The sequence below is a fragment of the Aquarana catesbeiana genome, linkage group LG10 (genome assembly GCF_042186555.1).
Source record: "Aquarana catesbeiana isolate 2022-GZ linkage group LG10, ASM4218655v1, whole genome shotgun sequence".
Taxonomy (NCBI): Eukaryota; Metazoa; Chordata; class Amphibia; order Anura; family Ranidae; genus Aquarana; species Aquarana catesbeiana.
In genome coordinates this window covers 88,523,460-88,547,139 of record NC_133333.1, presented here as the reverse complement: position 1 = coordinate 88,547,139, position 23,680 = coordinate 88,523,460, and the positions used below count along the sequence as shown (strand labels likewise).

General features: G+C 45.5%; 1 protein-coding gene across 3 annotated transcripts in view; it reads right to left on the bottom strand.

The window, feature by feature from the left end:
• The window catches only part of PCSK7 (proprotein convertase subtilisin/kexin type 7), a 222,888-nt gene that overhangs the window by 122,022 nt on the left and 77,186 nt on the right, over positions 1-23,680 (bottom strand). For all 3 annotated transcript variants that reach the window (XM_073602365.1, XM_073602366.1, XM_073602367.1), the window contains one exon: positions 14,288-14,395. In XM_073602365.1, coding sequence (XP_073458466.1) covers positions 14,288-14,395 — 108 coding nt within the window. The remainder of the gene's footprint in view (positions 1-14,287; positions 14,396-23,680) is intronic.

The window sequence follows — 23,680 nt, the reverse complement described above, 5'->3', positions numbered from 1 at the left end:
CCAGACTCCATAATATATGATTATGGAGACAGGCTTACTTGCATTAACCAAGGTAGATACCACTGAACTTGACAGCCCACGCTTCTTCAGAATGTGGGTCTCAATAGCCAAACCGTTAAATTTAGCGTTTGAAAGGTAAGATGGAATACCGGACCTTGCGAAAGAAAGTCTGGACGTGGTGGTGGTAGGGTCCGTGGGACACCTACCGCCATCCTTATGATCTCTGCATACCAAGATCTTCTGGACCATGCCAGGGCCATAAGAATCACCGACTTACCTTCCTGCCTGATCCTGCGAAAAAGTCGTGGATGCAGGCAAAAAAGGAGGGAATGCATAAATCAGTAAAACACCAAGGCACCTGTTCTGCATGCTCTAGCGGATCCTTTGTTCTTAACACAAAGTTGTCAATCTCTTTGTTGAACCTGGACGCAAACAGATCTACGCCTGGGTTCCCCCATCTTTGACCTATTGTCAGAAAGATATCGGGGTGAAGGAACCATTCTCCCAGGAACAACTGCTGGCGACTCAAATAGACTTTACTCCTAGAATGAAAAACTGCCGATAGGCAAGGTACATTGTTTTCTGCCCAAGATAGGCTCTCTCTGGGCCACACAACTTCTTGTGCCCCCTTGGTGATTAATATAGGCCACTGCTGTGGCATTGTTGGATTGGATCCTGACAGGACAGCTCCGTAAACTAAACGTCCAGGCCCTTAGGGCCAAACGCTCTGCCCGAATCTCTAGAATGTTAATGGACAAGGTCATTTCTGATCTGGACCACTTTTCTTGGACAGTTGCCTCTTTCAGGACTGCTCCCCAACCTAAAAAAGGTTGGTGTATGTTGTTACCACTTTCCAGGTAACTGGTAGGAAGGATTTTCCCTTTGCAGATTTTTGGTTATTAACCACAAACTGAGGCTCCAGTTCACCTTTGGAGTCAGACACATTGGGAAATCTAAAGCTTGGACCTTCTTGTTCCAAGCCAATAGGATGCTGTTTTGCAGCCTCGAATAAAACTGAGCATAAGGAACGGCCTTGATTGAAGCCACCATCTTTCCCAACATCCACATGCAAAGCCGAATCAAAGGATTCTTTTTTGCTTTGACCACCTGAATCACTTCTTTTAGGGCGCTGATCTTTCTCTAGGTTGAGAACCCAACCTAGGTAACCCAGAGCAGATCATCTTGGTAAGCTATAATCGTTATACCTTGGGCCCTTAATCTGGCTAGAGGAGGGGCCAGAACATTTGTAAAACATTCAAGGTGCAGTAGCTAGACAAAAAAAAGCAGAGCTACAAACTGAAAATTAAGATTTTCTACCCTTGATGTCAATTGACGTCAAAAGTTATCCTTCTTGACATATGGAGACAACTGATTGGATTGACTCCATGCAAAAAATAGCGGATATTCAGGAACCGGTTAATATTCTTGAGATCCAGAATGGGTTTGACATCTCCATTTGGTTTTGCCGTAAAAAAAGTTTTGAATAAAACCCCAACCCCTGCTCTTTCATGTGGACCATCATGACCACTTTTTGCCAAACGATGGTCCAATGCTAGAAAGAGAAACTTTTCTCTGGATCTTTAGGAAAGTCTGATCTGAGAAAATGAGGAGACGGGAACTCTCGGAACTCCAGTTTGTACCCTAGAGTTATTGAAGAAGCCACCCATCTGTCTCGACACTCTTTCTGCCAGACCCTTGAGAACTACAGAAGTCTTCCCCTCACTCGAGCGAGCGGGGGTGCCCCCTCATAAGGAAGTTTTAGTATTTTGTTTTGTAGGTTTGCTCCCCCAAGACTTCTTTTGTCCCTGGGGTTGACCCTGAGCATTACCTCTTGAACTTGACAGTGGAAGCTGTCGTGACTGGCTGGAGGCTGATGCCCCTGGTGCTGGAAAAGGAGCTTGTTTAAATGAAATATATTTACTCCTTTTCTTAAATGGCAAAAGGGTACTTTCCCCTAGAAATTCTTTGGATGTATTACCTCAAGATATCCCAAACAGCCGTTTCACCGCAGAAAGGAAACTTAGCCAGGAGTTTTTTGCATGACGCTTTGGCTGACCAATTTTTCAACCATAGTATTCTATACATATGTACCAGCCCGGTGAAAGGTGTGAGGCCTATAGATTGACATGGACATTCATTGTACTGTTCATTTAAGCACAAGAGAATCCATTTTGTTCTCACTGTTGAAATGTGTTCTGTAACCTTCACCTAACACACAGACACTTCTCCTACTAAATGCTCTCTACTCCCCCCTCCCTTTTCAAGGTTTTACTTTTGCAATTGTTCTATTCGCTAGTTTTTAATAATATATTTCTATTTGTTAGCTTTTAATAACATATTGCTATTTGTTAGTTTTTAATAACATCTCACACCACCCCTTTCTTATCTATGTATAAAATAACATGTAATAATAAATTTTTCACTGAACGGACATTTTAAACACAGTGATTGAGTCCTGTGAATCTGTTCCTGCAGCTGCAGTATTAACTTTGTTTCAGAGTCCCAATCAGAAATCAGTCATATCAGTCTTGGCGAGCCATAACAGGAGTTTGGCAGAGTCTCCAGAAGGAACCGCGCTTCGATTGGGATCATCGGGAAACGCAGACCTCAAATGCCGGCTAGTTAAGCTGCCCTTAAGCTTGCTATATTTCTGCCTTTTCCTATGTATCCTATCTGTCGGTTCTCAAGGAAACCAGACCACTCTCGGACCTTTCTGGTTGGGTAACGTGTGTGTGTGAATGTGTTTGTGTCCCCCTTCACGGGTTGGACTGTGTTTGGATAGGGAAAATGGCATGCCAGTATCAATCATGTTAAATAGGGGAGACAATGGTCCCGAGGCCAGAGTAAAATTATTTTTACAAGAACTCCCCTTTCCTGGAGGAGAAACAGAATTAACCTGTTTAATTGATACTGGTGCAAGCCGAAGTGTTTTTAATATAGAGGACTTACCTCCAGGATTGGCCTAACCGGGTCCTCTACTGATTTGGTTGAGTACAAGCCACTTAAACTCAGGCTAGGACAGCAAACAGAAATTGTCACTAAAGTGTTAGTTTCAGACAAAGTTCCTACCAATCTTTTGGGAGCTGACATTTTGAACCAAATTTTAGCAAACATAGACTACACTCCAAGTGGTCAGTAGTCTATCAGGAGAAGTTTTAAATTCTGCCTGTGGAGTATTTTTAATCCAAGACTCCACTCTGCCATTTCCACCAGAATTGAAAGTGATTCCCACTGAATTATGGGCCACCAGTAAATATGATGTAGGTCTGCTGGATTGCACCCCAGTCATGATAAAAATTAAACCAGGAGCCCATCTCCCACAGATTAAACAGTACCCACTGAGTATTGCTCAGACTGAGGGGATAAAGGATCAAATCACTCAACTGAAAGCAGCAGGGGTTGTTGTACCAATTAAGTCCCAGGTCAATACACCCCTGTTCCCAATTGCAAAGAAGCCAGACAAGAAGGGTGGGCAGGTGACATATCGCATGGTGCATGATTTGAGAGCCATTAACAATATAATAGAGGCAGATACCCCGATCGTGCCCAACCCCGCACTTTACTAAGTGGAATACCTGCCTCCAGCACCTGCTTTACAGTGATTGATCTTGCAAATGCTTTCTTTTCGGTGCCCCTGCACGCAGATTGCTGGCACCTTTTTTCATTTACCCATGATGCCCAAAAGTTAGCATGGACAAGATTGCCCCAAGGCTGTGTGAGTAGCCCCTCTGAATATAATACTGCGTTAAAGCAAGTATTGGACCAATGGTCCCCCTCACACCCAAACACTGTTTTGCTTCAGTACATAGACAATTTGCTTATTTGTTCTGATACAAAGGACATTTGTAGCAGAGAAACAGTAAGCCTTCTCCTGTTTCTCTATAACAGTAACAACAAAGTTAGCAAAGATAAGCTACAATACTGCCAAGAGAAAGTGATCTTCCTGGGTCACTGCATTTCACATGGAATCCGTCACCTAACCCCAGATCGAGTTAAAACTCTACAAAACTTTGAAAAGCCAAGAAATGTCCGGCAACTACGTGCCTTCCTGGGGTTAGTGGGATATTGTAGGGACTGGATTCCAAATGCATCAGAACTTATGGCTCCTCTATATGAGGCTACCACTAGAAACCCTTTCAAACTCACATGGGACAATGAATTGCAGATGAAGGAGCTTATTAAAATTTTGTCTGAAGCTCCCGCCATTGGACTTCCTGACTATACTAAGACTTTCTCGTTGTTCTGTCATGAAGTCAATGGATTTGCTGCAGGTGTACTCACCCAGCTACATGGAGACAAACAGAGGCCTGTGATGTATGTATCAGCCTCATTAGACCCTGTCATCAAAGGCTCCCCCAGTTGTATGCGAGCCATAGCAGCCTGCATTTTGCTGCTAGACAAAGTAACGGAGCTTGTACTAGATTCTGCTCTGATCCTGTATGTGCCACATGCAGTACAGGAAATCATGAATCAAGTAAATACTAGACATGTGTCTGCCAGTAGATTTGACAAGTACCAGTCTGCTCTTTTTGCTCCATCGAATTTAACAATCAAACGATGTGTTACTTTAAATCCGGCTACTCTTCTTCCTATAATTGATGAGGAAGATGCAACAAATGGTACTGATGTAGAACCTGAGAGTTTTTCTCATGATTGTATGGCTCTTATGGAGGTAGAAAGGGCCTCTGTCACACCAGCAAAAGATGAGCCCTTATCAGATTGTGACACACACTTATTCGTAGATGGTTCCAGATTTTACACTGATGATGGTCAGCCACACACAGGGTTTGCTGTAACCACTACAGACACCATTTTACATCAGGAAGCATTGAAACCCCAGATGTCAGCACAGGAAGCGGAGTTGTATGCTGTAGTCAAAGCATGTCATCTCCTAGAGAATCAAAGGGGAAATGTTTACACTGACAGCAGATATGCATTTGGAATAGCCCACGATTTTGGGCCTATCTGGAAAGCACGGCACTTTCTGACTAGTGCAGGGAAGTCAGTGAGACATGCAAAACTCATAGAGCGGCTATTTGTGGCCTTTCAGAAACCAGCAGAAGTTGCCATCTTGAAGGTAAAAGGGCATGCAAGGGGAAGTGACATGACAGCCAGAGGAAATGCTTTAGCGGACCAAGCGGCAAAGGATGCTGCCCTTATGGCATTTAGAGTCACATCCACTGTAGGGGTCGCCCAGGTAGCGGGGACAGTTTCCCCTCATCAAGAGCAGTGGGATGTAGAAACTCTAATTCAGTTGCAGAACCAGGCCCCTGATGAAGAGAAGGATAAGTGGATCAAATGTAATGCTACCCAAAATCAGCAGGGCCTGTGGAGCGCTGACAACAGGTGGTGTCTACCCAGGAGTTTGTACCCAGTTTTAGCACAGCTGGCACATGGCATCAGTCATCTTGCTAAGGGCGCGATGGTGGCACTTACTGACTGCTATTGGATAGCACCTGGATTTAGTGCATTTGCAGCCAGGTTTTGTGCTTCATGTCTCACTTGTGCTCTGTACAATGCAGGGAGGCCTGTTCATGTTCCCCAAAGGCATTCTCCAAAGCCAGATTTCCCTTTCCAAAGAATTCAAATAGACTACATTCAGATGCCCAGAATAGGCACCTATGAGTTTGCTTTAGTGTGTGTTGACATGTTTTCAGGTTGGCCCGAGAGCTGGCCAGTAGCCAAAGCAAATGCAAAAACAACAGCAAAGAAAATTTTGAATGAAATAGTTTGTAGATATGGAGTTCCTGAAACTATTGAGAGTGACAGAGGAACCCATTTTACTGGGGAAGTAATGAAAGAGGTAATGGAAGCACTTCACATACAGCAAGCTTTCCATACACCTTATCATCCACAAAGTAGTGGTAAAGTTGAGAGACTTAATGGAATTTTGAAAAACAGATGTGCAAAAATTAAAGCAGATACAGGAAAAGGATGGGTGGAAGCTTTGCCATTAGCCCTATATTCTGTACGAACTACCCCTAAACAACCACATGGGCTGTCCCCCTATGAGATTTTATTTGGAGGGCCACCCAAAACAGGGCTATATTTTCCCCAACAGTTGCAGGCTTCTCATTCAAATCTGTTAGAATATGTTCAGATTTTGCAAAGAACATTGAATAAAATACATGAAGGTGTTTATAAATCTATCCCCGACCCAGATTCTGTTTCAGGTATTCACAGAATCCAACCAGGTGACTGGGTGGTGGTCAAGCGACACATCAGAAAGCCACTAGAACCAAAATTTGACGGACCACATTTGGTGCTTTTGACAACCGGTTCTGCTGTCAAGTTGGAAGGAAAGCCCACCTGGATTCACGCCAGTCACTGCAAGAAAATCCTGAAGTGATGATATCCTTTGAAAAAAAGATGATAATGTTTCTTTTCTTTTTGTTGTTTGTGAGAACGGAGACATGGAAAAATAACCCTTTCATCCAAATGTTAAAATTGTATGCAACCCATAGCAACGCTAGTAACTGCTGGGTGTGTTCTCACTTACATCCCCAAACAGGAACAATACCCATGATAGCAATGCCTCTCAATTTCACTGATCTGAACAGGACCAGAAGAAATTGCTCAGCTTAAAAAAGTAGTATTAGAGCACAGATTAACGCTAAATTATCTCACTGCAGCTCAAGGTGGGATGTGTAAGATATTTCGCACTGACTGTTGTATATACATTTCTGATAATGAGGACATTATTAAAGGGCATCTTGCTAAGATAAGAGAACTACAGAATAAGGCCAGAGATATTGCTAAAGATGGATGGAACCCCTTTCAGGGTTTAGGAGGTTTTGGTGATTTTTTATATGGCATAGCAACATGGTTACAGAAACTAGGCGCTTACATTGTGATGTTCCTATTTCTCATGTTTGTTATTTACTTCCTCATCAGGCTATGCCTCTGTGTGACTACCCGCTGTACCAACAAATGTACCACCAGCCCTGATGAACCCATTATTGTGAGAAAGCTAGGAGAGAGCTGAACAGGACGCCGTCTCTCTGTGCCAATGTAACAGGAGTTACCAGCAATCGGCTGAATGTAACGCGGAGAAGAATGGTGTCAAACAAACAAAAGGGGGGAAATGACATGGACATTCATTGTACTGTTCATTTAAGCACAAGAGAATCCATTTTGTTCTCACTGTTGAAATGTGTTCTGTAACCTTCACCTAACACACAGACACTTCTCCTACTAAACGCTCTCTACTCCCCCCTCCCTTTTCAAGGTTTTACTTTTGCAATTGTTCTATTCGCTAGTTTTTAATAATATATTTCTATTTGTTAGCTTTTAATAACATATTGCTATTTGTTAGTTTTTAATAACATCTCACACCACCCCTTTCTTATCTATGTATAAAATAACATGTAATAATAAATTTTTCACTGAACGGACATTTTAAACACAGTGATTGAGTCCTGTGAATCTGTTCCTGCAGCTGCAGTATTAACTTTGTTTTAGAGTCCCAATCAGAAATCAGTCATATCAAGATAGAATATCTCATTGCGTCTATTGCAAACATAAGGCTACTTTCACACTGGGGCGGGCGGGCACCGGTGGTAAAGCGGTGCTATTTTTAGCGCCGCTTCATCGTCATTTTAGCGGCGCTATTCGGCCGCTAGCAGCGTGATTTTAACGGGCGAAAAAGGATTAAAACCGCCGCAGTATCGGCGCTTTGCCGGCGGGTTTGTTTTCAATGGGAAGGGGCGCTTTAGGAGTGGTGAACACACCGCTTCTATAGCGCTGCAAAGATGCGGCTTGCAGGACTTTGACTGTCCTGCAAGTGCACCGCTCCAGCGTGAAAGCCCCCGGGCTTTCACATTAGAGTGAATTGAGCGGCTCTTTCAGGGCGCTTTGCAGGCGCTATGTTTAGCACTATAGCGACTGCAAAGCACCTCAGTGTGAAAGTAGCCTAAAGCTACTAGGTGCTTGCCAGATCCTGGGCCTGCTGAATAGGGATAAACTTGAGCACCTCTTAAAACTGGTCTCTCAAGGATTGACATACCAATTATTGTCAGCACAGGCTGAGACACTCAATCTACGAGAGAAAACAATATGTTATTTTTTTTTTAATAGGAATTCCAACTTATTATCCGCATCCGCATTATAAGCATTTGAGCATTGTCTGTCGGACAAGTCAAACTTTTATTCAGAAGATATAGCAGCGTCAATTGCTGGTATCTCCCACCTTTAGTAAATTTTTTCCTCCATAGGACAAAGTGTGAAAAACTTTTTAGGAGAGAAAAAAATGCTTATGTGGGTGATCCCACTCAGAATACATAAGTCTTTCCAGCAATGAATGGACGGAAAAGGCATGCGCAGCTTGAGGAGGTTTTAGCGAACCGAAACAAGAAGTGGACACTCAGTTAAGGGTAGCATAAATGGATAAAGTGGAGCGGATTAACTCAGTAAGAAATTGCACCCACAATCTCAGATTGTGAAGCCTCTTCACGGTCCCCTGAGAAAACAGCTTCTCCTGCCCCCAGATCCTCTGTTTGAGGGTTCTGGGTAATGGAAGGGAACCTGTCGCATTTGATCCCATTCCGGGATGTGATTAAAGCCGCTAACCTGAGGAAAAACTTTTTTTTTTTTTTTTTTTTTTTTTTTTAGTAATATAGACAGGGGCTGCAGTGTTGTAAACAGTTGCAAACATTTTATGGCCCTTGATGGCTCACTCTAACCAGCCACCCACTCTCAGGGGAGGATGTTATTGCAGAGATGAGTTTTAGGCTTTCAGAGCTTGAGGGAGACCCTTTTAGCCCTTTTTTGGGGTGTTTCTACCTCCCCTTCTGACCATAGCCCGATGCACAACTGCAGAGGTACTACCAGAAGAAATCGCATCCCTGCTTGAGCAATAGTCCAGCCACTGCCGCTGCTATTAATGCTCAGCCTTATGCTAATAGAAAATGTGTCATAGGAATGCCTGTGTCACCAAACCTCTTACATGCCCCTTTTTGCTCGTGTCCCTCCGGCATCTGCAGCCAGCAAAAATGGAGCTTTTAAAGAGACTCCTGCGCTGGACGTTGGAGGACACCAACTAAGCCACTCCCCCTCAGTCACTTCGCGCCCCCCTCCTTTCTCTTTCAAAAGAACATTTTCCCGCGCGAGCGTGGGCCTCCGATCCCACAGGAACAGCATGTGTGTGAGAGAGGGATGGCGAGGAGGAGACCTAAGAGAAGCCGCCGTGAAGAGCCGGCGGAAAAACGTAGCGGCAACGCCGATCATTTTAGCTTCCCCCTTTTCAGGGAGAGGGGGAGAGCTTTTAGTCCAGGTTGGGGGTGTCTGTGGAGGAAAATCTCCCCCCCAAATTTACCGGAGCTCTGAGCTGCTAGCCAGAGGAAAAGATTCTGCTGACACAGCGTGACTCTGAGGAAAGCATGATAAGGTACGTGCTCCATACATCCCTCAGTGGTGACTCTTAGGCATGACAACATTTACTTTTTTCTTACAGGAGACATTTTATAAGAAAATGTAAAATTCCTTAGAAAAACTCCACTTACCTTACCCGCCACAGGGTTTTCTGTGGTAAAAACCAACAGACCCAATCTTCATCCCTTATGGTGGGTTCCGTTACCAAACCTTCAGGAACCGGGGACCCTCGGGGAATCCACACTCCTGGACCCATAAAGCAACCAGCCAGAAAAAAACTATGGCTGAAAAAAAACAAATCTCTGGATCCGGGGGTCCAGCTCTCTAAAAAGAGAAGTGTTACAAGCAAAACCTTGTTTCTTCGGACACGAGGCCCGGGTACGATTCAATCCAGCCTGAAAAGACACTTTGAATGGATCCGGCTGCATAGCTAGCCCCAGCAAGGATTGCTCCAATGGAGCTCAGCACAGCACATCTTTACTTGTGACCAACACCTTAGACACTGGCGAAAAAAACTGAGGTACTCCCAGGATAGGAGGGGTTATATAGGGAGGCAACTTCCTGTTTAGGGCGTGCCAGTGTCCAGCACCTGAAGGTGGCCTATATAAAAAAATATACTGGCTGCCGTTGCTGATCATGCCTGAAAATGCTCATTACCTGGCTGCCAAGATGATCAAGTGCTATCAAGTCACTCTCAAAGAGCAAGAAACATGGATCAGAAGTTCTGATTTTTATTGACCATATGCTTGATCCAGGTCAGTATAGCAGTTTCCATATTTTTCTCAGCAAAGGTTGTCTTTAAAAAGCTTATGGATAATGACAAAGGAGAAAACAAAATTAAAGTTATTATTTTGCTGGATGCAACTTTCAGTACCTACTACACATCTCTGCCTAAGCAAATGCCAAAAGATTAAACTGCTTATTATTATTTATTATTATACAGGATTTATATAGCGCCGACAGTTTACGCAGAGCTTTACAACATTAGGGCAGGCAGTACAAGTACAATACAATTCAATACAGGAGGAATCAGAGGGCCCTGCTCGTTAGAGCTTACAATCTAGGAGGGAGGGTCAAGTTATACAAAAGGGTAATAGCTGTGGGGGATGAGCTAATGGAGAAAATAGTGCAGTTGTTAGATGGAGGCAGGATAGGCTTCTCTGAAGAGAAAAGTTTTCAGGGATCGCCTAAAAGTGGATAAATTTGGAGACAGTCTGACAGATTGGGGTAGGGAATTCCAGAGGATGGGCGAGGCTCGGGAGAAGTCCTGGAGGTGGATATGGGAGGAGGTGATGAGGGAGCTAGAGAGCAGGAGGTCTTGGGAGGAACGGAGATGGCGATTAGGTTGGTATTTTGAGACTAGGTTAGTGATGTAGTTGGGGGCCGAGTTGTGGATGGCTTTGTAACTTATTGTTAGTATTTTGAATTTAATTCGTTGGGCGAGTGGTAGCCAATGGAGGGATTGGCAGAGAGGGGTAGCAGACACTGAGCGGTTTGTAAGGTGGATGAGTCTGGCAGCAGCATTCATGATGGACTGAAGGGGGGATAGTCTATTTAAAGGTAAGTCAATGAGGAGTGAGTTGCAGTAGTCAAGGCAAGAGATAACCAGGGAGTGAATCAGGAGCTTTGTGGTTTCACTGGTTAGAAAGGGACGTAGTTTAGAGAGGTTGAGGCGGCAAGCTTTGGAAAGTGATTGGATGTGGGGCTGAAAGGAGAGTTCAGAATCCAGGATAACACCTAGCATCCTGACATGTGGGGACGGGTGGATGGTTTTGCCATTGCTCTTGACAGAGAAGTCAGGGGAAGAGGCACGTGGGGGAGGAAATATTATAAGCTCGGTTTTGGACAAGTTGAGTTTGAGGAAGTGGTGTGACATCCATACAGATATGTCGGTTAGTCAGTTAGTGATGCGTGAGGAGACTGATGGAGTGAGTTGAGGGGTGGAGACACAGATTTGTGTGTCATCAGCATAGAAATGATATTGAAAGCCGTGAGAGGCTATCAACTGACCCAGGGAAGAGGTGTAGATTGAAAATAAAAGAGGTCCAAGAACAGAACCTTGGGGGACCCCGACAGAGAAGGGAAGAGGAGTGGAGGAAGTAGAATTGTAAGTGACACTGAAGGTGCGTTGGGATAGGTAGGATGAGAGCCACTGAAGAGCACAGTCACTGAGACCGAGGGAGTAAAGTTTTTTGAGGAGGAGGGGGTGGTCAACCGTGTCAAAGGCAGCTGAAAGATCCAGAAGTAGGAGTACAGAATAGTGTCCGTTGGTTTTTGGAGTTAGTAGGTCATTTGTGAGTTTTAAAAGAGCAGTTTCTGTGGAGTGTTGAGGGCGAAATCCAGATTGAAGGGGATCAAGAAGGTTGTTTTTGATGAGGTGGTCACTCAGTTGGTTGTAAACCAGGCGTTCAAGGAGTTTAGAGGAAAAGGGGAGCAAGGAGATAGGGCGTAGGTTGTTAAGATTGGTAGGGTCCAAGGACGGCTTTTTGAGTATGGGGGTGACCAGTGCATGTTTTAGAGCATCGGGGAAGATGCCAGAGGTGAGGGGGAGATTGAAGATGTGGGTTAGAGAGTGTAGGATGGGGTCAGAGGGTGACCGTAGCATTTGAGAGGGAATAGGGTCCAGGGGACAGGTGGTTAGGTGGGCGATAGAAAGGAGTTTAGCAACTTCATCTGTAGTAGCAGATTTGAATAGGGGGAGTGTCAGTTGTACCTGTTGACATGGGGTCTTAGCTGGGGGAGATACCTGTAGAATGGAGATTTCATCACGGATTGTATCAATCTTGTTTTTTGAAGTGATTAGCGATTTCCTGGGCAGTGAGCAAGTCAGTGGGTGGAGGCGGTGGAGGACAAAGTAGAGAGTTGAAGGTAGAGAAGAGTTTACGGGGATTGGATGAGAAGGTGTTAATAAGAGTTGTAAAATAGGTTTGCTTGGCAGTGTGGAGGAAAGAATAGTATTTTTGGAGGGCAGATTTGTAATGGTTGAAGTCTTTGAGAGACTTAGTCTTGTGTCACAGACGCTCAAGAGCGCGACTACGTTTTTTGAGAATTTTAGTGTCATCTGTTTGCCAGGGTTGTAGGGGTCGAGGCCTGATTCTGCGTGTAGTGAGGGGAGCGAGCTTGTCCAGGGTGGAGGATAGGGATTTATTGTAGATGGACATGGCTTGGTTGGAGCAGGACAGGGGAGAGATTTTGTCATAGAGGTGGTCAGTAGCAGAATAGAGGAGAGAGGAGCTGAAGTTGCGAAAGTTTCTACGGGTGATGGTTAGGCGATTGGAGGGAAAGGTGGTGGAAGACAGGTGGAGAGAGAAACTAAATAACTAAGGTGGTGGTCGGAGAGAGAAAAAGGATTGTTTGAGAAGTTGCATGGGGTGCATAGGTAGGAAATACAAGGTCAAGGGTGTTGCCATCAGAGTGAGTAGAAGCCTGTACCCATTGCTTCAGTTTAAATGAAGAGGTTAGCCTAAGAAGTTTAGAAGTAGCAGGAGTGTTTGTATTAGCAGGAATGTTGAAATCACCGAGAAGGATTGTGGGAATATCTGAAGAGAGAAAGTAGGGTAGCCAGGCAGAGAACTCATCAAGGAAAGTTGATAATGGTCTAGGGGGCCGGTAGATCACAGCAATTCTTAGGGAAGTAGGAGACAATAGACGTACACAGTGGACTTCGAATGATGAGAGGGAAAAAGAGGGAGGAGGGTGAATAACCTGGAAGGTGCTCTGGGGGGATAGGAGGAATCCCACTCCACCTCCCTTGCGTCCATTAGGCCTAGGGGAGTGAGTCCAGTGAAGGCCACCCTGGGAGAGGGAAGCAGGAGAAGGGGTGTCATATTGGTGGAGCCAGGTTTCGGTGAGAGCAAGTAGATTAAAGGAATTTGTGACAAAGAGGTCATGAACAGCAGTGAGTTTGTTGTAGACAGAGCGGGCGTTCCAGAGGGCGCAGGAGAGAGGGAGGCTGGTGTTGGGAAGAAGAGGAATGGAGACTAAATTGTGTAGATTGCGACTACTGCCAGAGGGTGTAGGGTGATGGGTGTGTTGGGCACAGTTAAATAAGGGAGGCCCAGGGTTTGGGGAAATATCTCCAGCGATTAGGAGAAGCAGAAGAGTGATGGAGGCAATATGAGAATATGATTTGTATGAGGGGACATGCTTCAGTATCCTGGGGGGTATGTTAGCAAGTGGGCTTAGAGTTAAAAAGAGGTGATGAGTGCAGTAAAAGGGGGAGGGGAGAAGTGAGGGTGATATGTACAGATTGTGTGGTGGAGCAGAGGGATGTAGAAAAGAGAGCTTGAGGAGAGAGGCTGCAATTGTGAAGAGGAGGAGAGGTAAAGAGTGCATGTTTCAGAGAAGGTGAGATAATATGAAAATGAGGTCACCTGCAATCTGCTATGGTTTGCTTTGTGCAAATCACTGAAGTGCAAGAGCAGAAGTGCCACTTATTTAAAGAACCCTACTTCTTTGGAAGAACCCCCTGTATGTGCAGCCCCCTGTAAAGAAAGCCTTGTTATATACTGTGTTGGGTGTGGATGGAATCTGGCAATTAATCAATTAGGAGGGCATATTAGGAACAAAGCTAGCAGGGCATAACTTTCACACCACAATCAAACTGCAAGGGGAGTAAAAGGCCAAAATTGTAAAGATAAGGGAACCCATAATTTAGGTAAGACTTAATGGCTAAATAAACATTGAAATAATGTGAGCATGGCTACAGATGTAGTTGAGACAGCGGTGACAAACAGATTTACCAAAAATGTATATAAGCGGTCAGCCAATTTTCAGTTTGCAGGACATGGGAATATAAACGCAGATTACCAAAAATGTATATAAGCGGTCAGTCAATTTTCAGTTTGCAGGACATGGGAATATAAAACGCAGATATAATTATATATATATATATATATGCTTATAATGCTAAAGTCACCTTGGCTGCATTGGTGAGACGCCAGGCATTTAACAAGCCAAAACCATGTTGATGACTGTGACTGAACCCCGCGCCATTGGTTTCCCATTCTGCAAAACGGTCTTCATACTGCAGAGATAAACCACAAAATTAAACAGTTTAAGTGGTTGTAAACTCCATTCATGAAATCTGACCTAGGCACATATTTGTAGTGTTTACTTATCTCTCTCTAAAGCTCAGTCAGTCTTTCTGCTTCTCTGTTCCTCTGTTATCAGCACGAAAACTTCTGACAGGTTCTCTGACACACAAGATAAAAGCAGCTGGAAATTTGTGTTGGGGAGGGAACTTAGAGATAGATAAGCAGAGAGCTTGTCTATTCAAACTGCAGCTATGCAAGTTTCTTTGTTCCTCTGCCTATTTGGAAGAGGTTACCCCTCTTCCACCAATCAGCTCCCACACAGTGTTAGCCCAGACTTGACAACCACTGCTGAATGAGGAAACAAGATTAGTAACACAATGTGCACTTTCTAAAGAGTGTAGAAAGCTGAAGACTGCAAATATACAAATTAAACTTATGTAGAGAGATTAAAAATAGGATTTTTTAAGACAGCTTACCTGTAAAATCCTTTTCTTTCGATGGACATCACAGGACACAGAGCCACAGTAATTACTGATGGGTTATATAGGGTACATATTGGACACTGGCACACCCTATCAGAAAGTTCAACCCCCTTTATAAACCCTCCCCTTGCAGGAATACCTCAGTTTTGTAGCCAAGCAATATAGTGTATTAGAAGAGGGGCGGGACCTCTGTGTCCCGTGATGTCCATCGAAAGAAAAGGATTTTACAGGTAAGCTGTCTTAAAAAATCCTATTTTCTTTCTCGAACATCACGGGACACAGAGCCACAGTAATTACTGATGGGATGTCCCAGAGCAATGCTATCTGAGGGTGGGGGGAACCACGACCAAGTAGGGTGCAATCAGACCTGAGGACCCTGTAACGCTGCCTGCAGCACACTACGCCCAAAGGCGATATCCTCATGCCTTCTCACATCCACCTGATAGAATCTGGTGAATGTATGTACTGAAGACCAGGTTGCGGCCTTACAGATTTGAGCCATAGAGGCCTGGTGATGCACTGCCCAAGAAGCACCAATAGCCCTTGTGGAATGTGCCCTGATCTGAAACGGAGGAATCTTCTGTTTCAAACCGTAAGCCTGAATAATCAACTGTCGAATCCATTTAGAAATGGTAGCTTTTGACGCTGCCTGTCCTCTACTGGGACCCTCTGGCAGCACGAACAAAACATCCATTTTGCGAATCTGAGCAGTTGCCTCGAGATAGGCCCTGACTGCTCTTACTACATCCAACGAATGTAGTGATCTCTCTTCCGGAGAACAGGGATCTGGAAAAAGAAGGCAGAACAATGTCTTGATTTAAATGAAAATCAGAAACCTCCTTTGGTAAAAAACTAGGATGAGGGCGCAGTACCACTCTACCCTTGTGTACAATCAAATAAGGCTCCTTACAGGAAAGGGCTGCTAATTCTGATACTCTTCTAGCAGAAGAGATGGCTACCAGAAAAATTAACTTCATTGTCAACAAGATCAAAGGAATCTGACTTATTGGTTCAAAAGGCTGTTTCTGTGACACAGCCAGGACCAAGTTCAAGTCCCAGGGGTTTAGGGGCGCCCTAACCGGAGGATTAAGACGCGTCACCCCCTGTATAAAGTTTCGGACCAAAGAATGCGAAGCAAGTGGCCGTTAAAATAATACTGATAAGGCTGAGACCTGGCCCTTGATGGTACTCAAGGCCAGCTTCATCTCTAAACCCAATTGTAGAAAATCAAGAATTCTACCTATCACATATTTTCTGGGATGCCAACCTCTGGATTCACACCAGGCTACGTAAGCTTTCCAGACTCTATGATAAATCATTCTGGAAGCTAGCTTCCTTGCATTGATCAAGGTAGATATCACAGAACCTGAAAGCCCACGACTCTTCAGAACGTCGGGTCTCAATAGCCAAACCGTCAAATTTAGCGTTTGTAAGGCAGGATGGAACACAGGACCTTGAGATAACAGGTCTGGGCATACCGGTAGTGTCCACGGGGACCCCACCGTCATCCTTACTATTTCCGCATACCACGTCCTTCTGGGACCAGAAGTACTGCCTTCCTTTCCTGCCTGATCCTGCGAAGAAGTCACGGCAGTAGCAGAATAGGCGGGAATGCATAAATCAGTGAGAACCGATGCCACGGAATCACCAACGCATCCGTCCCGCATGCAAGAGGATCTCTTGTTCTTGCCACAAATCTGTCTATCTTTTTTGTTGAATCGGGATGCAAAGAGATCTACATCTGGGACCCCCATCTTTGGCATATGTTCCAAAAGACGTTGGGATGTAGAGACCATTCCCCTGGAAGTAACTTCTGGCAACTTAAATAGTCCGCCTGCCAGTTCTCTATCCCTGGAATGAAGACTGCCGATATGCATGGCACATGCCTCTCTGCCCAGACTAAGATCTGGTTCACCTCTTTTTGAGCAGCTTGGCTCCTGGTGCCTCCCTGATGATTGACATAGGCCACTGCTGTGGAATTGTCAGACTGGATCCTGACCAGGCAACCCTGTAGCCTGATAGTCCAGGCCTTTAGGGCTAGACATACCGCACGGATTTCTAGAATGTTGATGGGTAGGGTCCTCTCTGTTTTGGACCATACCCCCTGAACCGCAGACTGTTCCAGAACTGCTCCCCAACCTGACAGACTGGCATCTGTTGTTACCACCGTCCAGGTAACCGGTAGAAAGGATTTCCCCTTCTGCAGGTTTTCGGGTATGAGTCACCAATTGAGGCTCTGACGCACCTCATGCGACAGGTGCATCGGAAAGTCTAACGCCTGAACCTTCTTGTTCCAGACCGACAGAATACTGTGTTGCAGTAGTCTTGAATGGAACTGAGCATAAGGAACTGCTTCGAATGAAGCCACCATCTTCCCTAGCAGCCTCATACAAAGGCGGACAGAAGGACCCTTCTTGGTCCTAAAATCCAGAATCAGCTCCCTTAAAGCAGTGATCTTTGCCTGAGGTGAGGTAGAAATACTTTCTCCTGGCTTGTATCTATGATCAGACCTAAATACTCCAGTCTTCTTACTGGTTTTAGGAAAGCCTTTTCTAGGTTGAGGATCCAACCTAGGTGTTCCAGATACTTGACTGTGGTTCTCAAGTTCCCGTTCAAGGAGGCTACTAACCGGTCTATCAGTAGCAGGTCGTCTAGGTATGCTATGACAGCTATACCCTGAGCCCTTAATCTGGCCAGAGGAGGGGCCAAGACCTTTGTGAACACCCGAGGTGCAGTGGCTATCCCAAAAGGCAGAGCCACAAACTGGAAATGGCGCCCTCCTATCTCGAAGCGCAGAAACTTCTGATGAGCAGGAAAAATGGGCACATGCAGATATGCATCTCTGATGTCTATCGATGCCAGAAATTCTCCTCCCTGCAGGGTGGAGACAACTGTCCGAATTGATTCCATGCGGGAAGGACTGAATCCTTAGGAATCGGTTCAAATCCCTTAAATCCAGAATGGGTCTGGCATCCCCATTTGGTTTTTGGACCGTAAAAAGGTTGGAATAGAAGCCCAATCCCTGGTCCTTTGCGGGAACCATCATAATGACCTCCTGCGACAAAAGTCACTCTAATGCTAGAAGGAGTGACTGCTTCTTCTCTGGGAACACTTGATCTGAGGAACCGAGGAGAGGGAAATTCCTGAAACTCCAGCTTGTACCCTAAGGTTACTGTGGAGATTACCCATCTGTCCTGGAAGTCCTCCTGCCAGAGCTCTGAGAACTGTCGCAGTCTTCCCCCCACTTGAGCGAGCAGGGGCGCCCCTTCATGAAGAAGTCTTAGTGTTTTGCCTAGTAGGCTTCTTCCCCAGGACTTCTTTTGTTCCTGGGGCTGACTCTTGTTTCTGAACCCAGATGGAGGAGGCCGTCTAGACTGCCTGGCGGCTGAAGCCCCTGGCGCTGGGGAAAGAGTCAGTTTGAAAGAGGAACGCTTACTCTTCTTCTTGACAGGTAAGAGAGTACTTTTCCCACCAGAGATTATCTTGATATAGTCATCCAAGTCTTCTCCAAACAACCTTGCACCACGAAACGCAAACCCAGCCAGCAGCTTCTTACATGGTGCTTCGGCTGACCAATTTTTCAACCATAGGATTCTACGTATATGCACCAACCCCAGTGAAAGACGAGAGGTTTGCATGATAGAATCTCTGATGGCGTCAACAACATAACATAAGGCCGCTGAAGGTGAGCCAATCCCTGGGCCTGCTGTTCAGGTAATACTTTGATAACCTGCTTAACATGGTCTCTTAAGTATTGACAGACTCCAATCGCTGCAACTGCAGGTTGAGCCACTGAACCTGCCAAGGAGAAAACATCCTTCAATAGGGATTCCATCTTTTTATCTACAGGATCCCTGAGCATCTGAGCATTGTCTACAGGACAAGTCAGACTATTATTTACGGAATAAATGGCGGCATCAATGGCCGGTATTCCCCACATTTTAATAAACTTTTCTTCCATCGGATAAAGTGTTGTTTTTTTTCCGCCGAAAAAGTTTTCATTTGTCTGGGTGATCCCACTCAGAATAAATGAGCTTTTCAAGTAAACTATGAACAGAAAAAGCATGTGCTGTTTGAGGAGGCTTCAGTGACCCCAAAGAAGAAGAGGGTTCTTTAACTGATTCAGATACGGGCAACTTGAATGTGGAGCGGACCCATCCAGTAAGGATATGCACTAAGACTTTCTCCTTCTGAGAAATCGCAAAGGGTCCCTCTCCACCTGATTCCTCCGAAAAGGAATCATCCGTCCCATTCCAATCCTCTGAAAAGGGATTCATCTCCCTTATCCCAGGGCTCCTCTTCCTGAGGGTCTTGGGAAACAGAGGAAGGCATAGTGCCTTTTCTTCCACTGAGTGAAGATGTAATCACGGCCATTAATCTCTCCTCTAAACCATTAATGGCTGAGGAAAAAACCTGTGCAATGCATACAGGGGCTGAAGTGCCGGAGGCAGGTATAGCCCCTGACCCCAATGGCTCCCTCTGGCTAGGGGGGGGGGGGGGGGGGGGGGGAGGATGCTGCAGAAAGGGGGTCCTCAGAACACGACCGAGATCCCCTAGAGTCTCTGGTTCTTGGGGTGTTTGAACCTCTTCTAACCATAGTGCAAAGCAACAAGGTGGAGGTATCACAAAATGAACACTGACTGCTGAGCGATGTAGTCCGGCTAAAAGCCCTGCTACCAAATGCCCAGTCTGGTGTTACCTTAGTAAATGCAGCCTAGGAGAATGCCTGTGTCCCACCTTACATGCGACCTGTCAGCTCTGTGTCCCTCCAGAAGGCTGTGTGCACCTGTAGAGAGTGCTTTTAAATAGCCTGCAGCTGGCCTGAGTGGGCGTCTAAGCACCTGTGCTGACGCCCCCCCCCTCGAATTTCGAAAAAACGAGCGCTGGCCGACCCTCTGGAAATAATATGGAGGAAGGCTGGGGGAGGGGGAGGAAGGAGAGAGGCCGGTAGTGATGGGGCCTGACCTGTAATGGCGGCAATAGCTGCGGCGGTGCTCGAGCGGTGTACAACCGCTTTTCAGACACCTATGGCCTCCCCCTAGCCTGGGGGGAACATTTGCAGGAGAAATCCCCCCATCCCATCCTACCTGGAGCTGGCCGGAGACGCTGAGCAGCGTGAGAACACTGAGACCGACATCAGCATGTGAAGGTATGTGCTCTTGGCAGCCCCCGGTGGTCACAATAGGCATAGCATGCATTTACCTTAAAGGAGAAAACCTACTAGAATTAAAAAAATTCTGTGGAATCTCCTCTTACTTTATCCAGCCGCAGGGTTCTGTTATACAGACCCAATCTTCACCTCTCACTGTGGGCTCCGTTTGAAAAAAACCATCAGAGACTGGGGCCAACTACGAATAGGGAGATCCACACTTCTGGGCCTGTAAAGCACCCGGCTAGAAAAAACAATTTTCTAATATGCGGGGTCCAGCTCTCTAAAAAGAGAAGCGTTACAGATAAAACCTTGTTTCTTCGGATCACGAGGCCCGGGTACCATCCAATTCGGCCACGAAAGGACACTTTGAATGGATCCGGTTCGCCTGGCTTGCCCCAGTATAGGATATGGGATATGGGATATTCCCATTGGAGCTCAGCACAGGACATCTTTACACGTCCATCACCTAAGACACTGGCGTAAAAACTGAGGTATCCCTGCAAGGGGAGGGCTTATATAGGGGGTTGAACTTTCTGATAGGGTGTGCCAGTGTCCAATCACCACTGATAACCTACATAACCCATCAGTAATTACTGTGGCTCTGTGTCCCGTGATGTTCGAGAAAGAAAAATCCTTTTCTTGGAGTACATCATGGGACACAGAGCTTTAAGTAATTACTTAATGGGTTATAGGCCACCTTCATGTGTTGACACTGGTAAACCCAATCAAAGGAAGTTTACTCCCTATATAACCCGTCCTCCTTCCAGGAGCACATCAGTTTTTGTAGCAAAGCAATATACTTGTATCCCAAAAAAGAGGGGAGGGACCTCTGTGTCCCATGATGTACTCCAAGAAAAGGATTTTACAGGTAAGCTGTTATAAAAATCCTATTTTCTTTATCGTACATCATGGGACAAATAATTACTTAATGGGATGTCCCATAGCAATGTGACATGAGGGGTGGGAGAAAACAACCCGCAGGGTACACCCAGACTTGAGGACCTATACTGCTGCTTGCAGCACACTGTGCCTGAAGGCGATATCCTCATACCTCCTTACATCCACCTGATAAAATTTAGTGAATGTATGCACTGAAGATCAAATTGCGGCCTTACAGATCTGGGCCATGGAGGCCTGATGACGCACTGCCCAAGAAGCACTAACCGACCTGGTAGAATGCGCCTTAACTTGAAACGGGGGAATCTTACCCCTTAAATCATAAGTTTGAATTATCACTTGCCAAATGCACTTAGCGACAGTGGGTTTCGACGCTGCCTGTCCCCTCCGGCAGAATAAATAAGACATCAGTCTTACGAATCTGAGCAGTTTTCTTTAAATAGATTTTCACTGCTCTCACTACATCAAGACAATATAGTGATCTTTCTTCCCTGGAACATGGTTTTGGAAAAAAAACGATGGCAGGACAATATCTTGGTTCAGGCGAAAACCTGAAATTATTTTTGGCAAAAAACCTGGACGAGGGCGTAACACCACTCTGTCCTCATGAAAAATCAAATATGGCTCTTTACAAGAAAGAGCAGCCAATTCTGAAACTCTCCTTGCTGAGGATATAGCAACCAAAAATACCAACTTCCTTGTCAGAAGGACTAGGGGAATCTGTTGTATTGGTTCAAAAGGCTGTTTTTGTAACTTAGACAAAACTAAGTTTAAGTCCCAGGGGTTCAAGGGAGGTTTGACAGGCGGATTAAGCCGCGTCACCCCTTGTCTAAAGCCCCGGACTAAAGAATGAGTAGCAAGTGGTCTTTGAAATAAGACCGATAAAGCTGAGACTTGGCCTTTAATAGTACTTAAGGCCAACTTCATTTCTACCCCTAATTGTAGAAAGGCAAGAATTCTGCCTACGATATATCTCCGAGGGTGCCAACCCTTGGATTCACACCAGGAAACATAAGCCTTCCAGACTCTATAATATATAGTTCTGGAAGCTGGCTTCCTAGCATTAATCAGGGTAGAGATAACTGACCCGGAAAGCCCACATTTCTTTAGAATGTGGTTTTCAATAAGCCATTAAATTTAGGAATCGTAAGGAAGGATGGAATATCGGTCCCTGCGAGAGCAGATCTGGCCATAGTGGGAGGGACCATGGGCCCTCCACTGCCATCTTCATGATTTCTGCGTACCATGACCTTCTGGGCCATGCTGGTGCCACCAGAATTATCGGCTTTCTTTCCAGCTTGATCCTGCAAAGAAGTTGAGGCAGCAACTGAATAGGGGGGAATGCATAGATCAGTGAGAACTGATCCCATGGGATCACTAACGCATCCGTTCCGCATACAAATGGATCCCTTGTTCTGGCCATAAAGTTAACCAACTTCGTGTTGAACCTGGATGCTAGAAGATCCACGCCCGGTGTCCCACATCTTTGACAAACAGCCCGAAATATGTCAGGTGAAGAGACCATTTATCAGGAACCATGAATCAGACCGAGACAGAAGTAAAGTTAAATCACACTTGTTTAATAATAATAATAATAATAATAATAGTAATAAGGTAAACAGAGTGAGCGTAGTGAAAACAAGCCAGAGTTCAGTAACCGGATCGGGTAGTCAGCCAAGCAAATGTCAGAGAGCCAGAGATAAACGTAGTAGAAGAGCAAGCAGGATCAGGAGCCAGAAGGAACGTTAGCCGAGCAAGTCTTCAACAGGAACGCAGGAGAAAATCTCTGTGATGTTGATAAAGGCGAAGGCAGAGATCAAGTGAGCTGGATGACTTTAAGTAGGCAGGACTGATGAGCAGAATCAACAACAGCTGGGTAACTGTGGAGAGAGATGGGAGCTGGCAATTAGCCGACAGCTGAGCGGCCAGCTCAGAAAAGGAAGGGCTGAGCCCAGCCCTGACACCATTCCAATGGGAATAACTGCTGGTGAATTAAGTAGTCCGCCTGCCAATTCTCTACTTCCGAAATGAAGATTGCAGAAAGGCATGGAACAGTCCTTTCTGCCCAAGTTAGAATATGGTTCACCTCTCTCTGCCCTGAGAGACTTTTGGTGCCCCTTTGGTGATTGATATAGGCCACAGCTGTGGCATTGTCGGATTGAATCCTGACAGGACAATCCCGTAACCTGAAAGTTCAAGCATTTAGAGCCAGACGTACTGCCCGAATCTCTAGGATATTGATGGGAAAGATTCTTTTCCGTTCTTGACCACTGTCCTTCGACAGTTGTCTTTACTAGTACTGCTCCCCAGCCTGAAAGGCTGGCATCCGTCGTTACCACTTTCCAGATGACTGGTCTGAAGGATTTTCCTTTCAGCAGATTCTGGGTTAATGACCACCAAGTGAGTCTTTGGGCCAATCTTGGGGACAGCTGCATTGGTAATTCTAAAGCTTGAATTGTTTTGTTTCAAGCAGACAGGATACTGTTTTGCAACAGTCTTGAATGGAACCGGGCATAAGGAACTGCTTCGAATGAAGCTACCATGGTTCCTAGCAACCTCATGCAGAGGCGAATGGAGGGATTGCCATTTGACCTGACCCTCCGCACCAGCTCTCTTATGGAATTGATTTTAGTTTGAGGCAAGAACACCCTTTCCTGGGCGGTGTCTATGATCAGACCCAAGTACTCCAGTCTTTTTAGCGGCATTAAGGAAGATTTCTCTAGGTTGAGAATCCAACCCTAACT